At 48.1% G+C, this 20,233-nt stretch overlaps 9 protein-coding genes across 9 annotated transcripts; 6 read left to right on the forward strand and 3 right to left on the reverse strand.

Moving 5' to 3' along the window:
* Positions 1-556: 556 nt before the first annotated feature.
* UREG_01287 (uncharacterized protein) lies at positions 557-2,201 on the forward strand (the record flags this gene model as incomplete). Its single annotated transcript, XM_002541725.1, has 2 exons — positions 557-1,076; positions 1,528-2,201. 2 exons carry the CDS (start codon positions 557-559, stop codon positions 2,199-2,201), a joined length of 1,194 nt encoding a protein of 397 aa, XP_002541771.1.
* A 942-nt stretch (positions 2,202-3,143) lies between these two features.
* Positions 3,144-4,138, reverse strand: UREG_01288 (uncharacterized protein; the record flags this gene model as incomplete). The annotated part of the gene is made up of 4 exons (XM_002541726.1): positions 3,144-3,334; positions 3,403-3,719; positions 3,781-4,046; positions 4,097-4,138. The coding sequence occupies 4 exons, from the start codon at positions 4,136-4,138 to the stop codon at positions 3,144-3,146; spliced, it is 816 nt and encodes a 271-aa protein (XP_002541772.1).
* A 937-nt stretch (positions 4,139-5,075) lies between these two features.
* Positions 5,076-6,555, forward strand: UREG_01289 (uncharacterized protein; the record flags this gene model as incomplete). Its single annotated transcript, XM_002541727.1, has 3 exons — positions 5,076-5,094; positions 5,315-5,398; positions 5,450-6,555. 3 exons carry the CDS (start codon positions 5,076-5,078, stop codon positions 6,553-6,555), a joined length of 1,209 nt encoding a protein of 402 aa, XP_002541773.1.
* A 1,190-nt stretch (positions 6,556-7,745) lies between these two features.
* UREG_01290 (uncharacterized protein) lies at positions 7,746-8,438 on the forward strand (the record flags this gene model as incomplete). Its single annotated transcript, XM_002541728.1, has 3 exons — positions 7,746-7,922; positions 8,140-8,376; positions 8,409-8,438. The coding sequence occupies 3 exons, from the start codon at positions 7,746-7,748 to the stop codon at positions 8,436-8,438; spliced, it is 444 nt and encodes a 147-aa protein (XP_002541774.1).
* A 1,743-nt stretch (positions 8,439-10,181) lies between these two features.
* On the forward strand, positions 10,182-12,910 carry UREG_01291 (uncharacterized protein; the record flags this gene model as incomplete). The annotated part of the gene is made up of 3 exons (XM_002541729.1): positions 10,182-10,964; positions 11,030-11,281; positions 11,333-12,910. The coding sequence occupies 3 exons, from the start codon at positions 10,182-10,184 to the stop codon at positions 12,908-12,910; spliced, it is 2,613 nt and encodes an 870-aa protein (XP_002541775.1).
* A 1,286-nt stretch (positions 12,911-14,196) lies between these two features.
* Positions 14,197-14,625, reverse strand: UREG_01292 (uncharacterized protein; the record flags this gene model as incomplete). The annotated part of the gene is made up of 1 exon (XM_002541730.1): positions 14,197-14,625. The coding sequence occupies one exon, from the start codon at positions 14,623-14,625 to the stop codon at positions 14,197-14,199; it is 429 nt and encodes a 142-aa protein (XP_002541776.1).
* Positions 14,626-15,331: 706 nt separating this feature from the next.
* On the forward strand, positions 15,332-16,375 carry UREG_01293 (uncharacterized protein; the record flags this gene model as incomplete). Its single annotated transcript, XM_002541731.1, has 1 exon — positions 15,332-16,375. The coding sequence occupies one exon, from the start codon at positions 15,332-15,334 to the stop codon at positions 16,373-16,375; it is 1,044 nt and encodes a 347-aa protein (XP_002541777.1).
* A 319-nt stretch (positions 16,376-16,694) lies between these two features.
* UREG_01294 (uncharacterized protein) lies at positions 16,695-18,256 on the reverse strand (the record flags this gene model as incomplete). Its single annotated transcript, XM_002541732.1, has 3 exons — positions 16,695-17,150; positions 17,200-17,551; positions 17,613-18,256. The coding sequence occupies 3 exons, from the start codon at positions 18,254-18,256 to the stop codon at positions 16,695-16,697; spliced, it is 1,452 nt and encodes a 483-aa protein (XP_002541778.1).
* Positions 18,257-19,211: 955 nt separating this feature from the next.
* Positions 19,212-20,051, forward strand: UREG_01295 (uncharacterized protein; the record flags this gene model as incomplete). The annotated part of the gene is made up of 1 exon (XM_002541733.1): positions 19,212-20,051. The coding sequence occupies one exon, from the start codon at positions 19,212-19,214 to the stop codon at positions 20,049-20,051; it is 840 nt and encodes a 279-aa protein (XP_002541779.1).
* Positions 20,052-20,233: the final 182 nt, after the last annotated feature.

Below are 20,233 nucleotides of genomic sequence, written 5' to 3' on the forward strand. Positions count from 1 at the left end.
CTGGAGTTGATTCGAAATACGAGTACACTCCGGAACTTCGGAGCATAGGGCTCAGGGGAATTCAGGGGAAATTGAATTTAGCTCGGCCTGAGCTTGCGCGCCTAGGCTCCTTGAGTGAAGGGCTGGGAAGTCGTAATATCTGTCGGCGCGATTTGCCAATTTGCTCCAATTGAGAGCCAACTCCAAAATTGCAATGATGGTTGGGCCAATTGTCAAAGAAGCCAGAATTCCATGCTCCCTATTAGATGTTTTTGCTCATGGCACGGAGCATTTGTGGCGAAATGAAGTGGCAACATGTTGGCCGGTGTTTACTAGTGAGTCAACTAATCACTAGCGACGGAACAGTTCGCCTGGAGCCCGATGCTTGAGATCATTCTCCCGTATAAAAAGAAAGGCGAACCCAGAGAAAAGACGAGACTCTCTTCCTGCTGACCATCTGTCTCTCGTTTGAAAATACCAACTTTTGTCACTCTTTTATTAGTCCCCTGACTTTTCAAACTGTTTCGTATTCCATCTGTACTGAGGAGGCCAATCTGATAATTCAACAACCGACACAATGGCTCGTAAATTCCTGTTCGGCTTCCTTGCTCTAGCCGCGAGCTCCATCTCTGTCCATGCCAAAACCGATCTCGACGGCTGCGTATCCACGGCGACCGTCAACAGTTATAGCCAGGCCATCAATCTGTGGTACGTCCCCGAGACCGGCGAAATCTGCGAGCCGCTCGATTGTGGTGGCGGGCGCGCTCCAGTCAAGTACACCGTGCCGGGCTGCCACGCCTATCGCGGCACGGATACGTACTCTCCAAAATACCTGGCCTTGTCCACAGACGCCCCGAGCGAGACTGGCACTGCGGACACAGCTTCAGCGACGACGGAGGCGACTATCACTCAGTCTTCGCCCGCGCAAACCGGAATGACCACTGTGGTCTCTCGTCAAAGCAGCTCGCCGGCTGTAACTAGCGCGGCTGACACTGCCAGCGCATCGCAAACCGGTTCCGCCACCGAGACCGGCGCTCCTGCAACCCAGACAACGAATGCGGCTGCAGGTTTGGTTGTTGGCGGCAGGATGATGGCTGGTGTGATTGCTGCGGCTGGGCTGGCAATGCTGTGACCAGATGAAACATTGTCAAATCCGCCGAGGAGGAGGATTTGACATCACAAGCGCGCGATGGTTGTCGTTACGAAGGAGCTCAAGTGCATGGACTCTGCGATTAACGGACAGCAGGGGCCTTGGGCTGATCTGTAAGCCTGTATTTTATGTAGTTAGTTAATGGACATGTAGCAAAATATGTGAAAATCTTTCAAATTCTTAAGAATTTTCTTTTATCTTTTTAGATTTAAAACTTTCACATGCTTTTAATACTTTTCTCTTAGTAGAATCTTTATAAAAATATCCGGCTAACTGTGGTATTCCTGGCGGCGCGGGCTCATCAACGCAATCAATCGTATGATTCCTCCTGCTTGCTATGTTTACCCAACAACTATAGCCTTCTTTTGACTTGCACACTAATCTACATTGAACTCTAGATAAAGCACCATCCTCTGTCCGTGATCAGGTTGCGGATCATGAATCAAACGCGGTTAAGTATTATCTGGACCGGGAAGTTCAATTTCCCTTGCAAGCTGCTGCCTTGGAGTTTGTTTCTGACGAGGTAGTTGACAAGGCCGCTCGTGGTTTGCTTCTTGATGCCGACCTCACCGCCCCTACAGAGCTTCCGGGTCACCTTCAAGAGGAGCTTGACAATGATCCAGAGATCATGGACCTTACTGATAAAAATTGCAAACTCTGGGAAGCAATCAAGGCATTAGGATTCAGAACTGTGATTTCTGCAAAGGGCCACACCCCTCTCTATTGGGAGAAGAAACGGGTGCTTGCTGATTTGAACTCTCATAAGGTGTGGCTACGAAACGAGCTGATGGAGCAAGCGAGGAGTGAGCATTTTCGGAATGCCCCCACGAAACGGCTTAACACCCATCTCAATGGTACGGACGGGGATGCCGCCAGCCCCCAATCTCTACCCCTACCGAGGCTTCTAATCGAGGAACGACGGCTGATTGTTGAGCTCATTCGATTGAAAACATCAGAGCTGAGTGAGGATGAGATTCTTGAACGGCGTTTTGCGCGCATGGATCTCTGGGTCAGATTACAAGACCGAACAGAGACCAAGCGGCCGGGACTCCAAAGAAAGCGACACCAATAATTGTATGTATAGTGATCCACTCCGTATCAATGAATCTCGATCTCCGTCCTCTTGATGTAGACAAGGGACTGTGTCAATTCCACGAGACAATCACAATGGGAAAATCATTATCTGGTGGGATGGCGCTTTGGGAGGGACAGGGGCTGCCAATCTGTCAGGGGTGCGGTGCTGACGAGGGAGCCCTCGTCGGCTCAACCATAACACTCCACTGCCATTCACTCCTGCAGCAATGGCACCCTTCCTCCCTGCGGAAATGATTTTATGTATCCTTGAGCACATACCAGACATCTTATATGTTCATGTAATTCTCCTCCTCAAAGCGCTCGACGGTCCTTCTTTTTCCCGGGGCCGCCATAGTGAATGCATGTCTGGAGAAAAATCAAAAGTTATGCACGAAGGAATCCCTTCACTCATGCCTGGACCTGTGAACCTGCTTCTTGTGGCCCCGCGGCTATCAGAATGTATATGGTCTGATGCTCAAATTCAGGGAGGGTTCTCCTCCCCCTCCAGCACATTCTTCCTCTAGACTGCGGACAACTCCAACTCCAACCTGAAGTTGGATTGAAGTTGAGTTGGTTGACTCTGACTCAACTTCTGAAGTTCCAGAAGTCAGAGTTGTTGTTCAAATATAACAACCAAACAATACTATATCAAAAGCTTGGCCAAGAAGACTTCTCTTTATCACAGGCTTTTCAGGTTGTGAGGGAGGGCCACCCCAAGAACAGTGAGATGGCTTCTTGAGCTCTTCCCGAACCTCTTTGTAGGCTTCTTTGTGTCCTATTAGTCAGCTTCTGGAGGGAGCATATATGCTTAGGTGAGATAGCAGGGAGGAAATGAGTCTACTATTCATGCTACGCCCGAGAAAGGAGAAACATATATAGTGAAGGGCAAATTTTGGATTATGGAGTAACTATTCTATGAGTAAAGAAGCCTATGTTCCACTTAAAGCCATTGTTGATTGCCCTTGTGTGAGACAAAAGCGCCCCCGTCCCCATTCTCAAGACTAGCCCCCTCAATGACCTTCATCATATCCTTCACAGACTCCTCTGGTGTTATCGGGCCCTTGAAATCGGGTGCGTACGTCTTAAAGGAGGCCATCGTCTTGTATATGGACTCTGATTGGGCTGAACTCACTATTACACTGTCAGAACGCCCCCTCCATCAAGGAACGAACGCAGAAAGGGCCAAGGAGTACACATACACTCATTGAAATGTCCCGTATCAACCAATCCAGGAGAAATACTCATAAACAGCACCCCGTCCTTGGCGTACTGGGCGCTGAATTTGGTAATCGCGAAGTTCAGCGCAGCCTTGCTAATTGAATACGAAGGAGCCACATCGATGTTGAAGTCCAACACCAACTTGGGATCAGCTTGGCCGCTTGATAGCGCGATCACCTTCTTTGCGCTTCCCTTGAGGATGAGCGGAATGAAGATGTTGAAAAGGTGGATTTGTCCAACGACATTAACTTGGAAACATTCAAGGAGATTGTCTTCTAACGCGCGGGGATTCTGTCCTCTGTTTCAATGTTAGTGATGGGAACAGAGGGAAAGAATGGCGGCCAGAGACTCCAACTCACAGAACTCCAATAGGGTCAAACGCATCATGGTGAGAGATGAGACCGGCATTGGCAATCAAGTAATCCAGGCTTCCTCCGGTAATCTTTGCGGTGTCGGCCGCCGCGGATTGGAGGGCATCGTAGTTTGTGATGTCAGCCTCCAGAATATGGATGTTGGGACGTCCTGGTAGTTTCTCCAAGACATTTTGTTCGGTTGCGGGTTTATTGCGGACGATTGCAATTACAGTGTTGTTTGCATCCAAAGAGAGTTGGTCAAGGAAAGCCCACTGAATATAGTTGTTAGTTTGAGCCTTCCTTTGCTAGGTCGGGCACTTACACCAATGCCTCGCGAGGCGCCAGTGACAACGTAAGAAGACATCATTCGTAGCAGCGTGTGTTCTCGGTGCTTTTGATGAAGATGCGATTCCAAACGCCGCAGCAGCCGAATTTATACATCATCTTGTCAATATTCTGATTTCAAAGCAATGAGCGTGAAGCTCCACGATGGTATCCAGTTGAGACTAAGCGCCGTAGATAGTTGCCGATGTGTTGGTTGTTATTTCAAAGCGCTGGTCATGAAGCTCAACTCAAGACTGTCGAAGACCGTTGGCGTCGCGGAAAGTTGCCCTGTAGTTGCTGGTGGATCATCAATGATGCGCCAATTGGCTGGGATCCATAGCCGCCACAATGCGGCAAAAACAAAATCCAAAAAAAATAAGTTTTATGATTTAGCAAATCATGAATTGATAAATTATAATACGGCAATTCTGAATGGCTTGATTTTAAAATCAGATGACTTAGTGTGCTCATCATGTGATATACATTCTTCTTCACCACCTTTTTTATGAGCCTAACTTTGAAGCTTAATACAAATCTATACTAGTCCACACATTTGAAAATCCTATTATTAAGCAGTCAAAACTCAATGCCTGAATCAATACGGAGTACACTCGGTATTTAGATCATAACTACTCCGTAACTTTGCTCAATATCTCTTGTCTGATCTAAACTCAAAGTAGTGCATGTGATGGCGAAATCACATTCTGCCAGATTTCAGAATTAGAGTTTGCAATGTCTTTTTTTGCATTGTGGCGGCTATGGGCTTCCCCTATCATCCCCGTCACAGGCAAGTTTCCGCGGCGCTATTTTCGATTTCATGTTTGAGATATGGCAAGAAGCTGTGGAACTTGCAGAGGTGACATTGCTCCCCGAGCACGCTGTGCATAAAAGAATCTCGTCGAAACCAGTCGACTTGCTGACGATACTAAGCCAGATCGTCGAATTTCCTGCGACCGCGCCATCCCAGTATGCACACAATGTATTCGGGCACATCGGGTGTGTCAAGGCTATCAGCTTCGTCTCAGTTGGCCTAAAGACAACGACGCAAGGCGTGCCGTGGTTGTAAGGCTGTTGCGTCAACGTGCCGCCCGTACCTCGTACTCCCTAGTGAATGCATCAACATCCGACATTAAATTACATCAGTATTTATCAGGGGTGTTATCTAAAGGTATGTCGATTCTCTCAACACAGAGAGATGTCGAGCTGACAAGTGTAGAACATGCGCTGCTCGCACAAACGCCACTGGCGCCGTTTAACCCGGTGCAACTACGCGATGCAGATGCCCACTTATTCCAGTACTGTACGTAAAGTCCGCAACCTGGCCAAGCAGATCAAAGGGTTGATGAATTAGTCCAAACTACTGCCTCATGTTGTCTCTCAACTGTCAGCAATGATCCGGTGAATCTGGGAAATATCCTCGTCTGCATGGCTCTCACGAGGACCTCCCCGTCTGCGACGGCCATCTGGCAGGCAATGCTGGGCTTGTCGTCGCTGCATCGCTATGGGTTACAGGGTCAAGCGATTGAGTTCAAGATCTCCGCCATCGAAGCCCTGGCTGCCGCGTCGAATAGTGCGATCGGTACTGCCGAAGCAATCCAGCACGTCGCCGCCGCCATGCTCTTGTGCTCGTTTGAAATCCACAAAGCATCGTGCACCGCAGGCCAATGGAAATGGTATATCACCGGCGCTAAACAAATCATAAGCTCCCTGTCGCTTCACAGGTTTAGTGGAAACACTGATATTGGCGCTCTACTGGATTGGGTATATTATCATGATATGTTGTCGCGGTTCAGTGCCCTGCATTGGCGCCGGGGAGAAGGCACTCGGTATCTGCCGCTAGAAATGTGCGTGGAAGCTGTTCGCGAGGAATCACAATATTCTAATATGAATTTGGGATCGGCCTTGATCTTGCAATCAAGGCAATCCACTATCAATGATCTTCTACAACTCCTCGCACATGGATGTGAGATTATATCTGGAAGACCGGCCATCACCTCTCCAGAGGACAGGCGTGAGTATGAAGAGTCCATCCGAATTCTCGGCAGCCAGATCAAATCCCTCCCCATAAACAAGAGCTCAAACTCAACCCTTGAACTTTTTCACCTTGCCACACTTACTTATCTCAATCGCGCAACCGGCAATCTTCTTGAGGATGATTCACAAACTCAACGCCGGATATCGCGTGCCTTTGCACTTTTATCATCCCAAAAGTCGTGTGAGCGCCAGTTCCTGCTCTTTATTTTGGGGGGCGAGGCGCGGACAGAAGAGGATCGGCGAATGATTCTTGATCTCATTGCCAGAACGGAAAAGACAGCCGCCTCGCGTTCACTCTTTTTAACTGGAGCCTTAATCAATTATGTTTGGGTGCAGGATGATCTTGCAGATCGGGAGCTGGACTATATGAAGAAGATGAACACTATTATCAGCATTTGCAGCATCTTGCCATCTTTTGTATAGCAATATATTGGCTTTGTGCTTAAACAACTTCAAGCTATACTTAACTTAACTATTGGACGACCCGCGCATTTGGGCAGAAGTATTACATCTGCACTCATAAGTTGGCTGGAAATGAATGCTACTTTGGGCGTGCTCATCTTCTTACGCGAGCACCATAGATTCTAGGCATTCCCTATAGTGATGAGCATCACATACTCTTTGGTGCTTTCCTGCTAAATTCACCGGCCAGAACTTGCAATCATCCAGTGACTGAAGTGATGAAAGGTTGCATTAGGAGTCAGTGTTAGCTCTACTTTTGGAGGATTTGTAATCTGCAAGTTATCTTTCATGTTGTTTTGCTGGTACAGGTAAAAGTGGTCAGTGTATCAAAATTCAAATTCAAGATTGCTGATGTGGATGTTTATTGGAGTTTGATTTAGAGAATACTGCTTTCTACTGTTCACACCACTTTTATTTATAATCATCTCAGCATCACTCTTGTGTAGGTGAGGCAGCTGGGTTAAAGCAGCCCGCCTCCAGCACTTCTCTGAGACTAGTGCCAACAGAGCAATTTGGGAAAATCCAGATTCCCTCTTGACTATAGATGGTAATTGTCAAAGATCGTTTTTGAATGTCAAACTGTCACTATTGTTATTGATCAGTCAATGGAGAATTGATTATAAATCAATCACAGCACCTGTGTGACTTGTCAGCTGTGCTACTGTTGGAGATAGCAAACAAATGAGAAAAAGATTGTTCTGGGTGTATAATGTTCAGCATTCTCATTACTTGTTTGAAATACTGTTTATGAGTGCTCAACCAGCAGCAATGGCTTGTAAGATATATACCATTACTGAGTCAGTTCTTCTTCATACTAACTTGACATCCTTAGCTACATCCATGCCTGCTCTACTTCTGGAAAATGTGCAACATGTCAATCAAGAACATGTCCTGCATATTCAACTGAATACTGGTGAACAAAGAATTTTCAAATGGAATATCCCAAAAGACGATGAATGTGAGGCGTACTCCGCAGACAAAGAGCTAGGAATATACAAGAAATTTAGCAGCCTGCAAGGTCACTGCATTCCCAGATGTTATGGAGTGGTAACTTATCAGAAAGAGGAGGGATTGCTGCTAGAGCACTGTGGCTCACATACCTTTGATGATCCGCCTGAAGATGATGAAATCAGAAGAAGTTCATTCTCTATATGCGAGCCACCTGTGTCATGGAGACGTGTATCGCAGCAGGACTTGTCCATCGGGATTTCGAATTCCGCAACATCGTTTATGATCCTGTTACCCTCGAAGTAAGACTCATCGATATCGAGCCTCCACCGCCAGGATTTCGGATTTGGACACCTGGGGAAGTACGAGAAATTATGGAGGTGAATTTCCACAAGAAGTTCGGATATGAACCGGCTACTGTCACCTTCTACTGGGGATTACGTCAAATGCTGAAGGTCTTGCTGGCGCACCCTTCCTTACTTCCTCTTACAATCAAATTTTGTGTGGCTCTTATTGAAAAGAGAAATATAAGGCAACAGTGTTGTAAGTTTTGCAAAGTTCTGTCCTACTTGCGGTCATCTAATACTTTGTCCACAGTCCGAATCTATCGGCCCTCCGTATCGCCTTCAAGCGTCAGATCCAATTAGGCTGAGGCTGCTTTATGTCCAGTCCCTGGCAAACAGCATGAAACACCATACGTTGCATACCATTCTGATCCTCCCGCCCATGTTCGCTCAGCCATACTTCGGGAACGGTCGTACGAGGATCGCCATGAAAACGAAGGCGAACCAAGGTCATGCCGTCAAAGAACAACACCAAGGATGTATTGAACTGGTAGGCATAGCTATTACTTTGTTAACAATTAGGAAAAAGACTGTTCACAAAATATCAACTAACCATCGAGCTTCTTGGGTCAATTTGCGATCTGATAATGTACCACCCCCTAACATGCCTCTCCAGCAAGCAGGATGGCCATAGATAAATGCATAGTCCACTCTGACATCCGGAATTTGATGCTGGGAAGGAACCATCGGAAGGCCACCACTATTACGAAGGACGCTGATTGGACGGTATCTTCCAAGTGTGGAGACACAGGAAACAATTCACTGCACCAACTGGGCCTCGCAGATAGCCTGGACATCCGCCTTTGAGGTCAAGCTGAGGACGGTTTGTTGAGGTAATGCCGGCGCGATTGTGTTCTCCCATGTTGTCAAAAATGGATGCTGTGTATTCGGAGGTGGTGCCTGAGGCACGAAAGTATTGAACATCTCGTCCATGTCCTTGGTGGAACGCTGGCTGCTGGATAGGTGAGTACCAGGCCGCAAACGAGGTTGCTCTAAAGCAATTCGTAATGGTCCCGGAAGAGACATTGCAAGAGATTTGGATAGTAAGAGGCCGGGCATTGAAAGGCGGGTAGGAAGGGCATGATATAGACCGTCAGGCAGGTAAGCGGCTCGTCGGGCCGCTTCAGTCGAAGCTTTGGATTATTCCTGCTTCGTCCCGATATTTTTTGACCCCCAAAATTTGCTGCCTCGAACCTCTGCGAGCACTAAGCTTTGCTGCTTAGTCTAGCTATCACATTCGCTTCCGATGCGTAAGCCCCTACCTTCCTTTTTGCTTGACTTACATTGTGGCTTATGGCCCCCGAATAGAACGAATCGGAGAGAAGTCCTCCTCCTCCACTTCTGATAAGTCAGGTCTTCATGATAGTTTGAGGCTATTCAACAGTAATCACGGCATTGCATCGGAAGAGTGCAGACAGGCCAGGAATGGGTTATAGATATTTTCTGACTTGTTCTCAGTGACTTGAAGGTGGTTTTTGCTTTCTGCTGAATAACAGCATCTGATGCATCTCTGAAAGAATCCAGTTGAGAAATCGATGACAAACACAGCCACTTTTTCCAGACTCTTCTATTGTGCTCACTAATGCAAGATGGCCACAGTTTCTGTTGGCTCATTCATGATCTTTAGAATCATCAGCTTTGTACATATTTGGAATTCTTGTTTTTATTATGCTTCTCTTTCTCACCAATGTCAAATACTGTTTGACAGAAAGATGTTCCATTACTATTTTAATTATTCAATTCAGTTTATAAGAAATAGCAGAAGTGGGAAGACAATAATAGTTGATTCAAATTATTTTATATGAAGAAGACTTTATAAGATCTGAAGATTCTAAATTTGAAATATTCAATCTAGTATTGTTTTGTCAGTGGACAACAGGATCCTCCATGGCTGTCCATCCCTTTAACACACGATGTGTACTCTGAAGAGTGTCCACTGGCTTCTGGTCATGGGGCTCAATCAGCTGGGTGACGGTGCGATCGACCTGACGCCTTGTGGTGAGAATGAAACAATACCTGGCTACCAAACTCCTTAAGGATGCACAGATCGACAAGAGGCTTTTCAATCACATGGAATTTCTTCATGACTTCGGCATGTTTGCCATTGTTGATGAATTTTGAAGGGGAGACACTTCCAGACTTCATCCTCTTGCTGTTGTGCAAGAAACACTTGTCCAACAGTCCTTTTCAAGTCCTCAACCTCATTGTATGTTGAGGCTTTCTGAGCCTAAAGGCTAAACGTGTAACCTGTCTTATACCCTGTGTTCAGTATTATGTGTTTGTCATTTTGAAATTATGTTTTTCACTATCAGGGTCATAGCACTCCTTTCCTTACTTGCGACCCGAGTTAGCACATCAGTTGTAGAGCCTTTTGGTGTTGAACACCTCGAGAACCGCGCAGATGTGCCTGACAACTTCCGCTCCCCTCCCTACTATCCCACTCCCAAGGGCGGTTGGGTGCCGGCATGGGAAGAAGCCTATGCGAAAGCCCATGCCGTCGTTTCCAAGATGACCTTGGCAGAAAAGGTAAACCTCACAACAGGAACGGGCTTTTTAATGGGCCCTTGCGTGGGCCAGACTGGAAGCGCTCCTCGATTCGGAATCCCAAGGCTATGTCTGCAGGATGGCCCCTTGGGACTAAGAAACACCGATCATAATACAGCGTTTCCTGCTGGTATATCTGTTGGAGCTACCTTCGATAAAAAACTGATGTATGACCGCGGACGAGCCATGGGAGAGGAGTTTCGCGGGAAGGGGGTGAATATCCATCTGGGACCCTCTGTTGGACCTCTCGGCCGGAAACCACGGGCTGGACGAAATTGGGAGGGTTTTGGCTCAGATCCGTCACTACAAGCCGTTGGTGCTGCCGAAACTATCAAAGGCGTTCAGAGCACAGGCGTTATTGCCACTGTCAAACATTTAGTGGGGAATGAGCAGGAAATGTACCGGATGACCAATGTCGTTCAACGAGCGTACTCTGCAAACATCGATGACCGGACTTTACATGAGCTTTACTTGTGGCCATTTGCGGAAGCCGTTAAGGCTGGAGTTGGGGCCGTAATGATGGCTTATAATGATGTAGTTAACGAATCCCGAGAACTTTTCATTTAGCACTCGGAAGCACTAACGATATATATCTATAGGTCAACGGATCGGCGAGCTCTCAAAATAGCAAGTTAATAAGCGGCATCCTAAAGGATGAACTTGGATTCCAAGGTTTCGTGATGACCGACTGGTATGCTCATCTCAGTGGTGTTGCCTCTGCCTTGGCTGGTTTGGATATGAGCATGCCTGGAGATGGTAGTATTCCTTTGACCGGTAGCACTTATTGGGGAGGAGAACTTTCTAGCTCCATTCTGAATGGGTCCCTGCCCTTGGAGCGGTTGAATGATATGGTACGATTGCTCGCTGGTTCATTCGGTTGAAAATGCTGATTTGATTGGCAGGTCACAAGGATTGTTGCGCCATGGTTTAAATTTGGGCAGGACAAGGATTTTCCGTTGCCAAATTTCTCCGCTTATACGCAAAATGCTGAAGGGTTGCTGTACCCAGGAGCGTTATTTTCACCTCGAGGCATCGTGAACCGTTTCGTCAACGTGCAGGGCGACCATCACAAACTTGCCCGAGTAATAGCCCGCGAGTCGATTACATTGTTGAAGAACGATGATGATTTGCTGCCATTGGGCCGTAATTGGACTCTGAAAGTGTTTGGCACGGACGCTGGCACCAATCCCAAGGGTATCAATTCCTGTACCGACAAAGGATGCAATAAAGGAGTCTTAACAATGGGCTGGGGCAGCGGAAGCGCCAATCTGCCTTACTTGGTTACTCCTGAAGATGCCATTAGGAATATATCTAAAAACGCCGAATTCCATATCACGGATAGGTTTCCAAGAAATGTCGAAGCTGGACCGGACGATGTTGCCATTGTCTTTGTTAACGCTGATTCGGGTGAAAACTACATCTCTGTCGAAGGGAACCCTGGAGATAGAACGAAGGCAGAACTCAAACTTTGGCATGATGGGGATGAACTAATTGAGGCGGCAGCGAATAAATTCTCAAATGTCGTGGTTGTTGTTCATACCGTCGGTCCAATTACCATGGAAAGGTGGATTAATCTCCCTTCAGTCAAGAGTGTGCTCTTTGCCCATTTGCCGGGACAGGAGGCGGGAAACTCGGTTACCGATATACTGTTTGGGGATTTCAGTCCGTGTGGACACCTTCCATACACGATCCCTAAAGCAGAATCCGATTACCCAGACAGCGTGTCGCTTATCAACCAACCCTTTGGACAAATCCAAGATACATTTTCTGAGGGCCTATTTGTTGACTATCGTCACTTTCAAAAAGCCAACATTACTCCTCGATACCACTTCGGTTATGGCCTTTCTTATACCACGTTCAACTTCACTGAGCCAGCTATGAACACCGTAACTCCTCTTAGTGAGTACCCTCCTACTCGCAAACCCAAGGGCAAGGCTCCATCATATCCCAACGATATCCCGCCAGGCTCAGAGGTAGCCTGGCCCAAAAACTTCAACAGAATCTGGCGGTATATCTACCCTTACCTCGACGATCCATCTGCCATTAAGCCGAAGCCAGGATATCCTTATCCAGACGGCTATTCAACCGAGCCCAAACCAGATCCACGCGCTGGCGGAGCAGAGGGCGGGAATCCGGCACTGTGGGACGTTGCCTTTACTGTTTCCATCAAGGTCACCAATACTGGAAAGAAGGCTGGCCGTGCAGTCGCCCAGCTCTACGTGGAGCTTCCCACGGATAGCGCATATCCCACTCCGAAACTGCAGTTACGGCAGTTTGAGAAGACTGCGACATTGGAGCCTGGACAGAGTGAGGTGCTAAAAATGGAGATCACGAGGAAAGATGTGAGTATTTGGGACACAGTGAAGCAGGACTGGAAAGCTCCCGGCGCAGGCAAGGGGTTGAAGTTCTGGGTGGGAGAGAGCGTGGGTGATTTGAAAGCGGTCTGCGAGGCAGGGGAAAGTTGCAAACTTTCAGGGTAATGTAGTAATATCTTAATATCTAATCAATGTCATTCTTGAACCGAACGAGGATTTGGCTCAAAGGTCAACAGTCAAAAGTTGAGTCTACAATTCATGTAGTTAAAGCACCATCCTGGTGGTGTACTGGTTAGTTATAGTGTCACTTTCTGTGGGGGGAGAGGGGCGGGTCGCCTTTTTGGTGGAGCAGTTAGTGGCTTGGTCCAACGCATCCCACTGCTTCAACAACTATGAATGGATTTGATACCTCAGTTACACTCATTTAAACTATACATTCCAAACAACACCTTGTCGGACCCTCCTCCTTGTACTAATCATGTGGCGTAACTGTGGACCCAGGGGACCAGCCTGTGCATACACCAGCCTTTTAAAAGTACTATCGCGTGCATCCACCTTTGCATTCATCACTCACTATCTCATCTCCTCGCTCAGCTCTGGAACACTTGTCATGCAATCCTCCATTCGGCTGACTCCCGCCTTCCTCTGGAACAAGACGATTCATTTTATTCAGAACCCATGTCGCCTCTTGCCTCTGGACAGGTCCTTAAGGGTGCTAAATGGAACCATCGGATCATCAATGCTCTTTAGGGAGATGACACACACAAATCCGCGGCATTCAAAGCCGAGGTTTTAACAGAAGGATGGGATTTTTGATGCTCCTCAATGGTTTGCTACGTTGCGTCGGGTCTGCAATCTCCAGGTCTAAGCCTTCCAACCAGGGCTTTCATCAAAACGGCGGCGCCAAACGATCAACATGCGAGAGAGAACCTGAAGCGTGAGTGTGAGAGATATCTACTTCCCAGCATCGCTTCAGGCGCGTGCTTCCGGAAAATATACGACGTGATCGCCGACCCCATGAATACAGTAACGGTAATGATGGAAGCATACCGTATGTCGCCTTCGAATGGCTTGAGACCACTCTGGCAGATGTGCAATACCGGCCTGGCAAGCATAACTACGCCATAGTCAAGGAAATTGTAAAGACTGTGTTGACAAGTTGCATCATTCTCGCCGACAGGCAGCTTGTCAATACGGGTAAGACTCCTGATCTTGAAGGGTTGGCATCCGCTAATCAGCTCAGATTACAAGCTCGCCAACATCTTGCTCTCTGGCGTTGAGACGGATGATATTACCGTGAAAGTGGGAGACTTGGGACTTGGTGAGTAGGTGTCGATTGACCGGAAATATGCTTTTGCTGACTTGCTTGCAGTATTTCAGGCCGGCACTCGTTTTTCAGCCCAACCTTACGCCATGCGCGCCCCTGAAGTCTGGCAAGGCTAGGCGTGCTCTCAACCCTCGCAGGTGTGGGCACTCGCTGCAATGTTGCTCTGCTGGATGAGGCCTGGGGCTCTGGGTACTTGGGGCTGTCCGATACCCATGATTCGTGAGTCATGGTGCATCGCGAAACTCATGCGGCTTTTTCCCAGTTGGGCTGTTCCATCTTTCGACAATGATGTCCGCCAATGCGAGTTCAATGTAGCCAAAGCTCTCATTGATGAGCCTCCCCCAGTGCTGGAACAGATCTCTGTTCTGGAGGACGAGATGCTAAAGGCGGTTATGCTGGCAGAGTTGAACGGCCTGCTTCGTCTCATGTTGGTTGTCAGATCAGGTGAAAGGCCCTCCGCTACCCAAGTGCTAGCATCGAAAGAGTTGTTGGTTTTGGATAAAGCCATTGCAGGCATGAAGTAGTTAGAGGACCGAGACGCTTTCGCGCCCATGGAGAGCTGATGCATTGACCACGCACCCCGAACTTAAAGCAGCTGATCCACCAAAATTCTTGGAAAAATGCCCGCATCAATTATGCCGTCGAGTTGATTGGAATCGAATCTGGATCTTGTTCAAGGGACCGTTTGCTTGGAAACCCGATCGTTCATTGTGGTGATTTTCAACTGTGCAATCTGAGAAAGTGACAGCGTGCCAAGCATCACGTGGAGAGTATCCCGGCTTAGCTCCGACCTAGTGGCCGCCCCAGCATCCAAAATAGCATCATCCCAGGCCATCCTTAGAATTGCGCAAACTGTTCGCTGGTTGTGGATGAGCGAGCGATGACCGGAGCAGTGAGGCGGTCGCCGGATTAATGTTTGACATTATCCTGATTGCCGCTTAATCGTTAATTTCAAATTCCTTGAGCAGCTACCGTCCAAGATGCAGGGTTTTAGTAAGTCTAGCGACTTCATACAGCTTACCCGTTCAGGTACGGAGTCCTAATCTTATGTTTTCTCCTGGCAGATATGGGACGGTACGCTATTCGACTTCAGGAGCCCAAACATCAATGAGCATAGGCTGGTATTGATGATCTTTTGCAGCTATGTCCCTCCCGACCAAGAAGGTGTCACCTCCGCAAACAAACTCGCGGGCAAACACCCTCTTGGATCCCGCGCGCGCCACCTACATACGTCCGGCGCTTTGATCGTGCGATTCGAAATGCCATTTCCGATATGGTGCTCGACGTGTCAGCCACCGGACTCGGTGCTTATTGGCCAAGGCGTCCGGTTCAATGCTGAGAAAAAAAAGGTTGGGAATTACTACTCGACGCCGATATATAGTTTTCGAATGAAGCATGGCGCTTGCGGTGGATGGATAGAAATCCGGACGGATCCGAAGAATACGGAATACGTGGTTACGGAGGGAGCGAGGAAGAAAATTACAAGTGAGTTCGGGAAAGGCGATTATGAAGAAGATGGCGTGGCGGAGATCAGGGTGAAGCTTCCTGGGGAAGAGGGAGATGTTGAGGATCCGCTTGCGAGATTAGAGGGGAAAGTCGCGGATAAGACGAAATATATGAGCGCGCAAACTCGAATGGAAGAACTTTTAAAGAAGCAGGCAAGGGACTGGGACGACCCGTACGAGCAATCCCGGAAACTTAGGCGGACCTTTAGAGCGGAGAGAAGGGGAAGGGAAGCTATGGAGAAAAAAGCGGAAGTGCTTAAAGACAAAATGAGTTTGGGGATTGATTTGGTGGAAGAGAGCGAAGCGGATAACGTCCGTGCTGGGATGGTCGATTTTGGCTCGTCAGCTTCAGAATCTGTAAATGGCTTCCCTGCGCGAACGCGGACACGGCCGCTATTTGACTCGGGCCAACCAACGACATCGGAAACGTCCTCGTCTTCAGCAAGTCGTCGTCGTCCTGGAAAAAGGGTGTCAAAACGCAAAGCCGCTGCAGAGATCGCGAGTAAAAGAAAGGCGATACTCCAACAAGAAATAAAAGGGAATACGAAAGCGACGATAGATCCATTTCTAAACGATGTGAATGAAATTTGGCTCCCAGACATTAGGAAACGGAGAAAAGCAGATTTAAGGCCTAGGGGCGCCCAAAAGGATGTCGATGAAGACAGCCCGGCCATTGATGACCGTGGTACCGACAATATTAGGGACATAGAGGACAGAAAACAGGTGGCCAAATCAACCGAAAATGAACAAGGCAAAGGCGTACTGTCGTTGGTGCATTATGATTCTGATACGGACTAGATGATAATGTTTTCCCCCTGGAGAAAGGGCATGGGAGGTGTTGATCGATACGGAGTTTGGCTAAGAGATACCCCGTTTGTATATAATTTTGCAACAACTGACATTCTTATTTGTGTGACTTACGATATGGTAAGATGAAAAGGGCTCGACTGACATAGGTGCTTGTGACGGCAAATCATCATTACCTACCATGGACATGCAGAAATTTATATGGTACACTCATGCGAGGCTGTCATCATGTCATTATCATATGGTTCTGGGCTTAGTTTCCAAGCCACTTGCTGCAGCCTTGGGATCAATGTAATAAATTGGATCTCGTTCATTTCTTTGCCCACGGAGCTTTAGTAGTCATCAGGTCCGGATCAGCTCCTGAATTCCCCGGCGTGCTCTTTGCCCAGGGCGCACGACCCGATGGAGGGAGATTAATTGGCTCATTTCGCGCAGCCTGATCACCCATAGGGATATATGCGGGGACTCCAGGGTCACGCAAGCCGCCGTAACCGGCTCTTGAAGGTGCAGTAGAAGGGTACGCTGCTTGATGCAGATTAGTTGGTCCAGACGCCCAAGGAGCCCTGGTTCCAGCGTCTGCCATGGGTCTCTGGGAGACAGCGGGCGGAGCCATTGTATCTGCCGGTTGAAGACGGCTAGAATGAATAGACGTAGACGACGGGGCTGCGTTGGGATCTCGCTCCCAGCGGAATAAAGATCCAAAAGGGAAGTGTTGGACGACGGGAAATTTGGAGAGAACTTCGGCGTTGTACATTTTAATCATACCCTTGACAAAAGTTAGCAATGTGGTAGAAACGATGAGCTGCAGCCATTACTTTATTGATTTTACCCCAACCATCTCTAATGCCTGAGATATCATAGAGCATAGGACTGTGCTCCCAAAAAGGGCCCCTTTTTACATCGTGAATGAATCCAACGGCGGAAAAGTACATATTGGTTTTTCGTTCCCGCTCAACCACGTTGACTTTGGCCACCTCACTTGGCTCGGGAGCACCCGAGAGAGATCCCTCAGTTGGTGTTCTGTCTGATGGTATGCATGCTGGAGCTAATTGAGCGGACCCAAGAATATAGGGAACGAATGAATGGTCGTCCAGGCCCCATACTCCATGGGACCCAGCGGGTTCAAGAGTGTAGGTGGTTATCAGGCGGCGGATGAGCTTGAGATATCTAGTAACATGGGGACTATTAGCCTGGATAATAAATGCGAAGATTGTTTTCATGTGCTCACGGCTCGATAACACCAAGGACGATTCCCCTTTCCTCCACCCCAGGGTCGTCTTTTGCAAAGGCACCCAGTTTCCAAAGGCAGCCAAGGAACGCCAAAAAGCTCAATTCATGTCCTGTGCCGTAATCGAGCCGTTGGGAGCTCCCAAACCCCCCAGTGAAGTATGCCATCAATTCCGTTTTAGCAGTCACCGTCTCCGGGGCTTGAACTCCTTGTTGTAGAATTTCAGCTGGAAGGCACTCGTCCATCATAGCCTCTGCTCTTGATTCCATTTCCTGGCACCATTTTCGAAAACTGATATTTCCAAATCTCCGTGGCCCCGGATCTGGGGGTACTTCGTCGATGATGGATTCTAGCTTGGACAATAGAACCTGCAATCGCCTCACCGGTTCCGAGAATTTGACTGCATCTGTGCCTAGAGACCAGACTTGTATCCTTTGTGTCCCATTCTCTACAAGTTTGGCCGGAACCACAGACCTGTTAAGCTGAAGGATAAAGGTTGTGATATCCCTGTACGCGAGCGAGCTGATAAAAGTAGAAACATCCTGGTGGTCATTGATTCGTTTGGAGGGCTTTTCAAAGACGTGCGGTGTTGCGGGGTCGAGCTGCTTGAGGAACGGCGAAGAGAATGTCTCTTCCGTGGCCATTATAGATCTTCCCAATAGGGCCTGAGTCGATAGATATACGTAGAATGTGCCGGGGGTCAATTCTCACGGATACAGAAATGTGCGGCTGTTCCCTTGAGGTCACTGTTGATATTTCAATGCCAACTGCCGTGGGGTTGAAGCTCCAACACGGCCCGCATGCCAAGTGCTAAAAACAAACGCGTATGGAGTAACTACGGAGTAGTCTGGAGCTTCATCCGAAGGAAACACAGCTCTTTGCAAACGTGCAGTGAATGGCTTTTACATTTCTTAGGACATGGTACTACTCTGCGTTTCAATCCTAAATGAAGTGTCTTAAATAATGGAAATCTTTTGGATCCCGCCCAATCTGCTTTGATGAGCAACAGGATGACACCTCCGCATCGAAGCAGCGACAGTGCCGAACCTCGCGCTCAACTGTCTGTTGATCTTCTGAACAGCGTCAATGCGCACCTCAAGCGTAAAGACATGGGAAACTCACGAAGCAGGGCGCCCCTTGAACAGGACAACCCGCCTCATCTGGCGCGCTTACAAGTTGTGCCACCACCGCCTTCCGGACGGTTGCGCCGCCTTCGACGTCCGCCGGTCAGAAATCAGTTCCTATCGGCAAGGGGTGGTGTCTATTCTTTACGATTCTCGCCGCGAAAAGAGAGAAAAGGAGGGTCGCCACCACCATCACCAACCGCGTCTGCACCACCACCGCCGCCGTTAATAACTGCGCCACCTTCACCGCCAAAACGAGCAAGAGAAGAGGCATTCAATTTGGGGTACGTTATTGACAACGGCGAGCAGGACACGGGGCTCGTACAATGTGCTTTGGTAGAGGAGGAAACTGATCTCTTGCCAAAGGGTCCCCGACGGAAAGCAAGGCTTTCAGGTCTCCTTCCATGGTCACAACGTAATAAGTGCGTCAAAAGCCTAAGTGGCGACTGCAGATGCGGTCGTACCATCCATCAAGATGGGCTGGATGGGAAGAAAAAATGATCAGGAAGCTATGAGCGACATAGAAGTGCAGAGTGAATGCCGAGCCATCATTGAAAACGGAGACCGGCAAGCCGAAAACGTCACGGAGCAACTACCTGAAGAACCTAACGAAATGGAAGTTATGCAAATCGTGGAGGAGTCTCAGGATGGACGGGACGAACTTGCGGATATTTTCAGTGACTCCGAAAGTCATTACATCCTCTTGCATGATGAATACTTCCTTGAAGCTAGCCGCGTATTTGAACAAGAAAAGAATTGGTCCGCGCTCGTCTCCGAAGCAAGGGATTTGATAAATGATGCAAAGACTCAGAGGATTGGAGTTTTCAATCATTTTACGATACGCTTACTTGGGAGCATATCGGATGCGAAAGACATTTACTCGGAAAGTATGGGAAGACGACAGGATCGAGAGGACGACGCTGAAATTACGGGGAAGGAAGATGAAATTATTCAGATTATATCGGATCGACTCAGCCTGCTCATGAAAAGCAAGATGGAACTGGCGTCGCGAGAGAATTTCCCATCTCTGGTAGATGAAATTCATGGTTATATACTCCCGGCAGCCATTGGCCTGCTTCAAAGTTGTCTGATGGCACACTTCCTCGATGGGTGCCTTTCGACCAAAGGAACTGAACAATTGGTTCTCATGTTGGCTTGCTTCTCCGAGTTATGCGAGCTCATTAGCCCAAGTGAAATCCCGCTGGCTATATTTCACTTCCCCGATCGTTTAAAGACCGTGAGAATTCTCCTCCGGTTCCTACTGTATGTGTTTAGAACAAATCAGGGCAACCAAACTACTGGAAACGGATCTTGACAATCACCGAATATCATACGGAATACTGAAACTGCCTGCCCCAAGCATACAAGCCTGAAAGAAATGTAATAAGTCTGGTAGTTCTCGGGGCCACTAATAATAATGAACATGTTACATCAGTGTGTTCGAAGGATTGCTCTTTAATTAGCTCCTCCACCTGGCGGCAACATCCACTAGGATCA

Source organism: Uncinocarpus reesii, genomic scaffold, assembly GCF_000003515.1.
Source record: "Uncinocarpus reesii 1704 scaffold_1 genomic scaffold, whole genome shotgun sequence".
Lineage (NCBI taxonomy): Eukaryota > Fungi > Ascomycota > Eurotiomycetes > Onygenales > Onygenaceae > Uncinocarpus > Uncinocarpus reesii.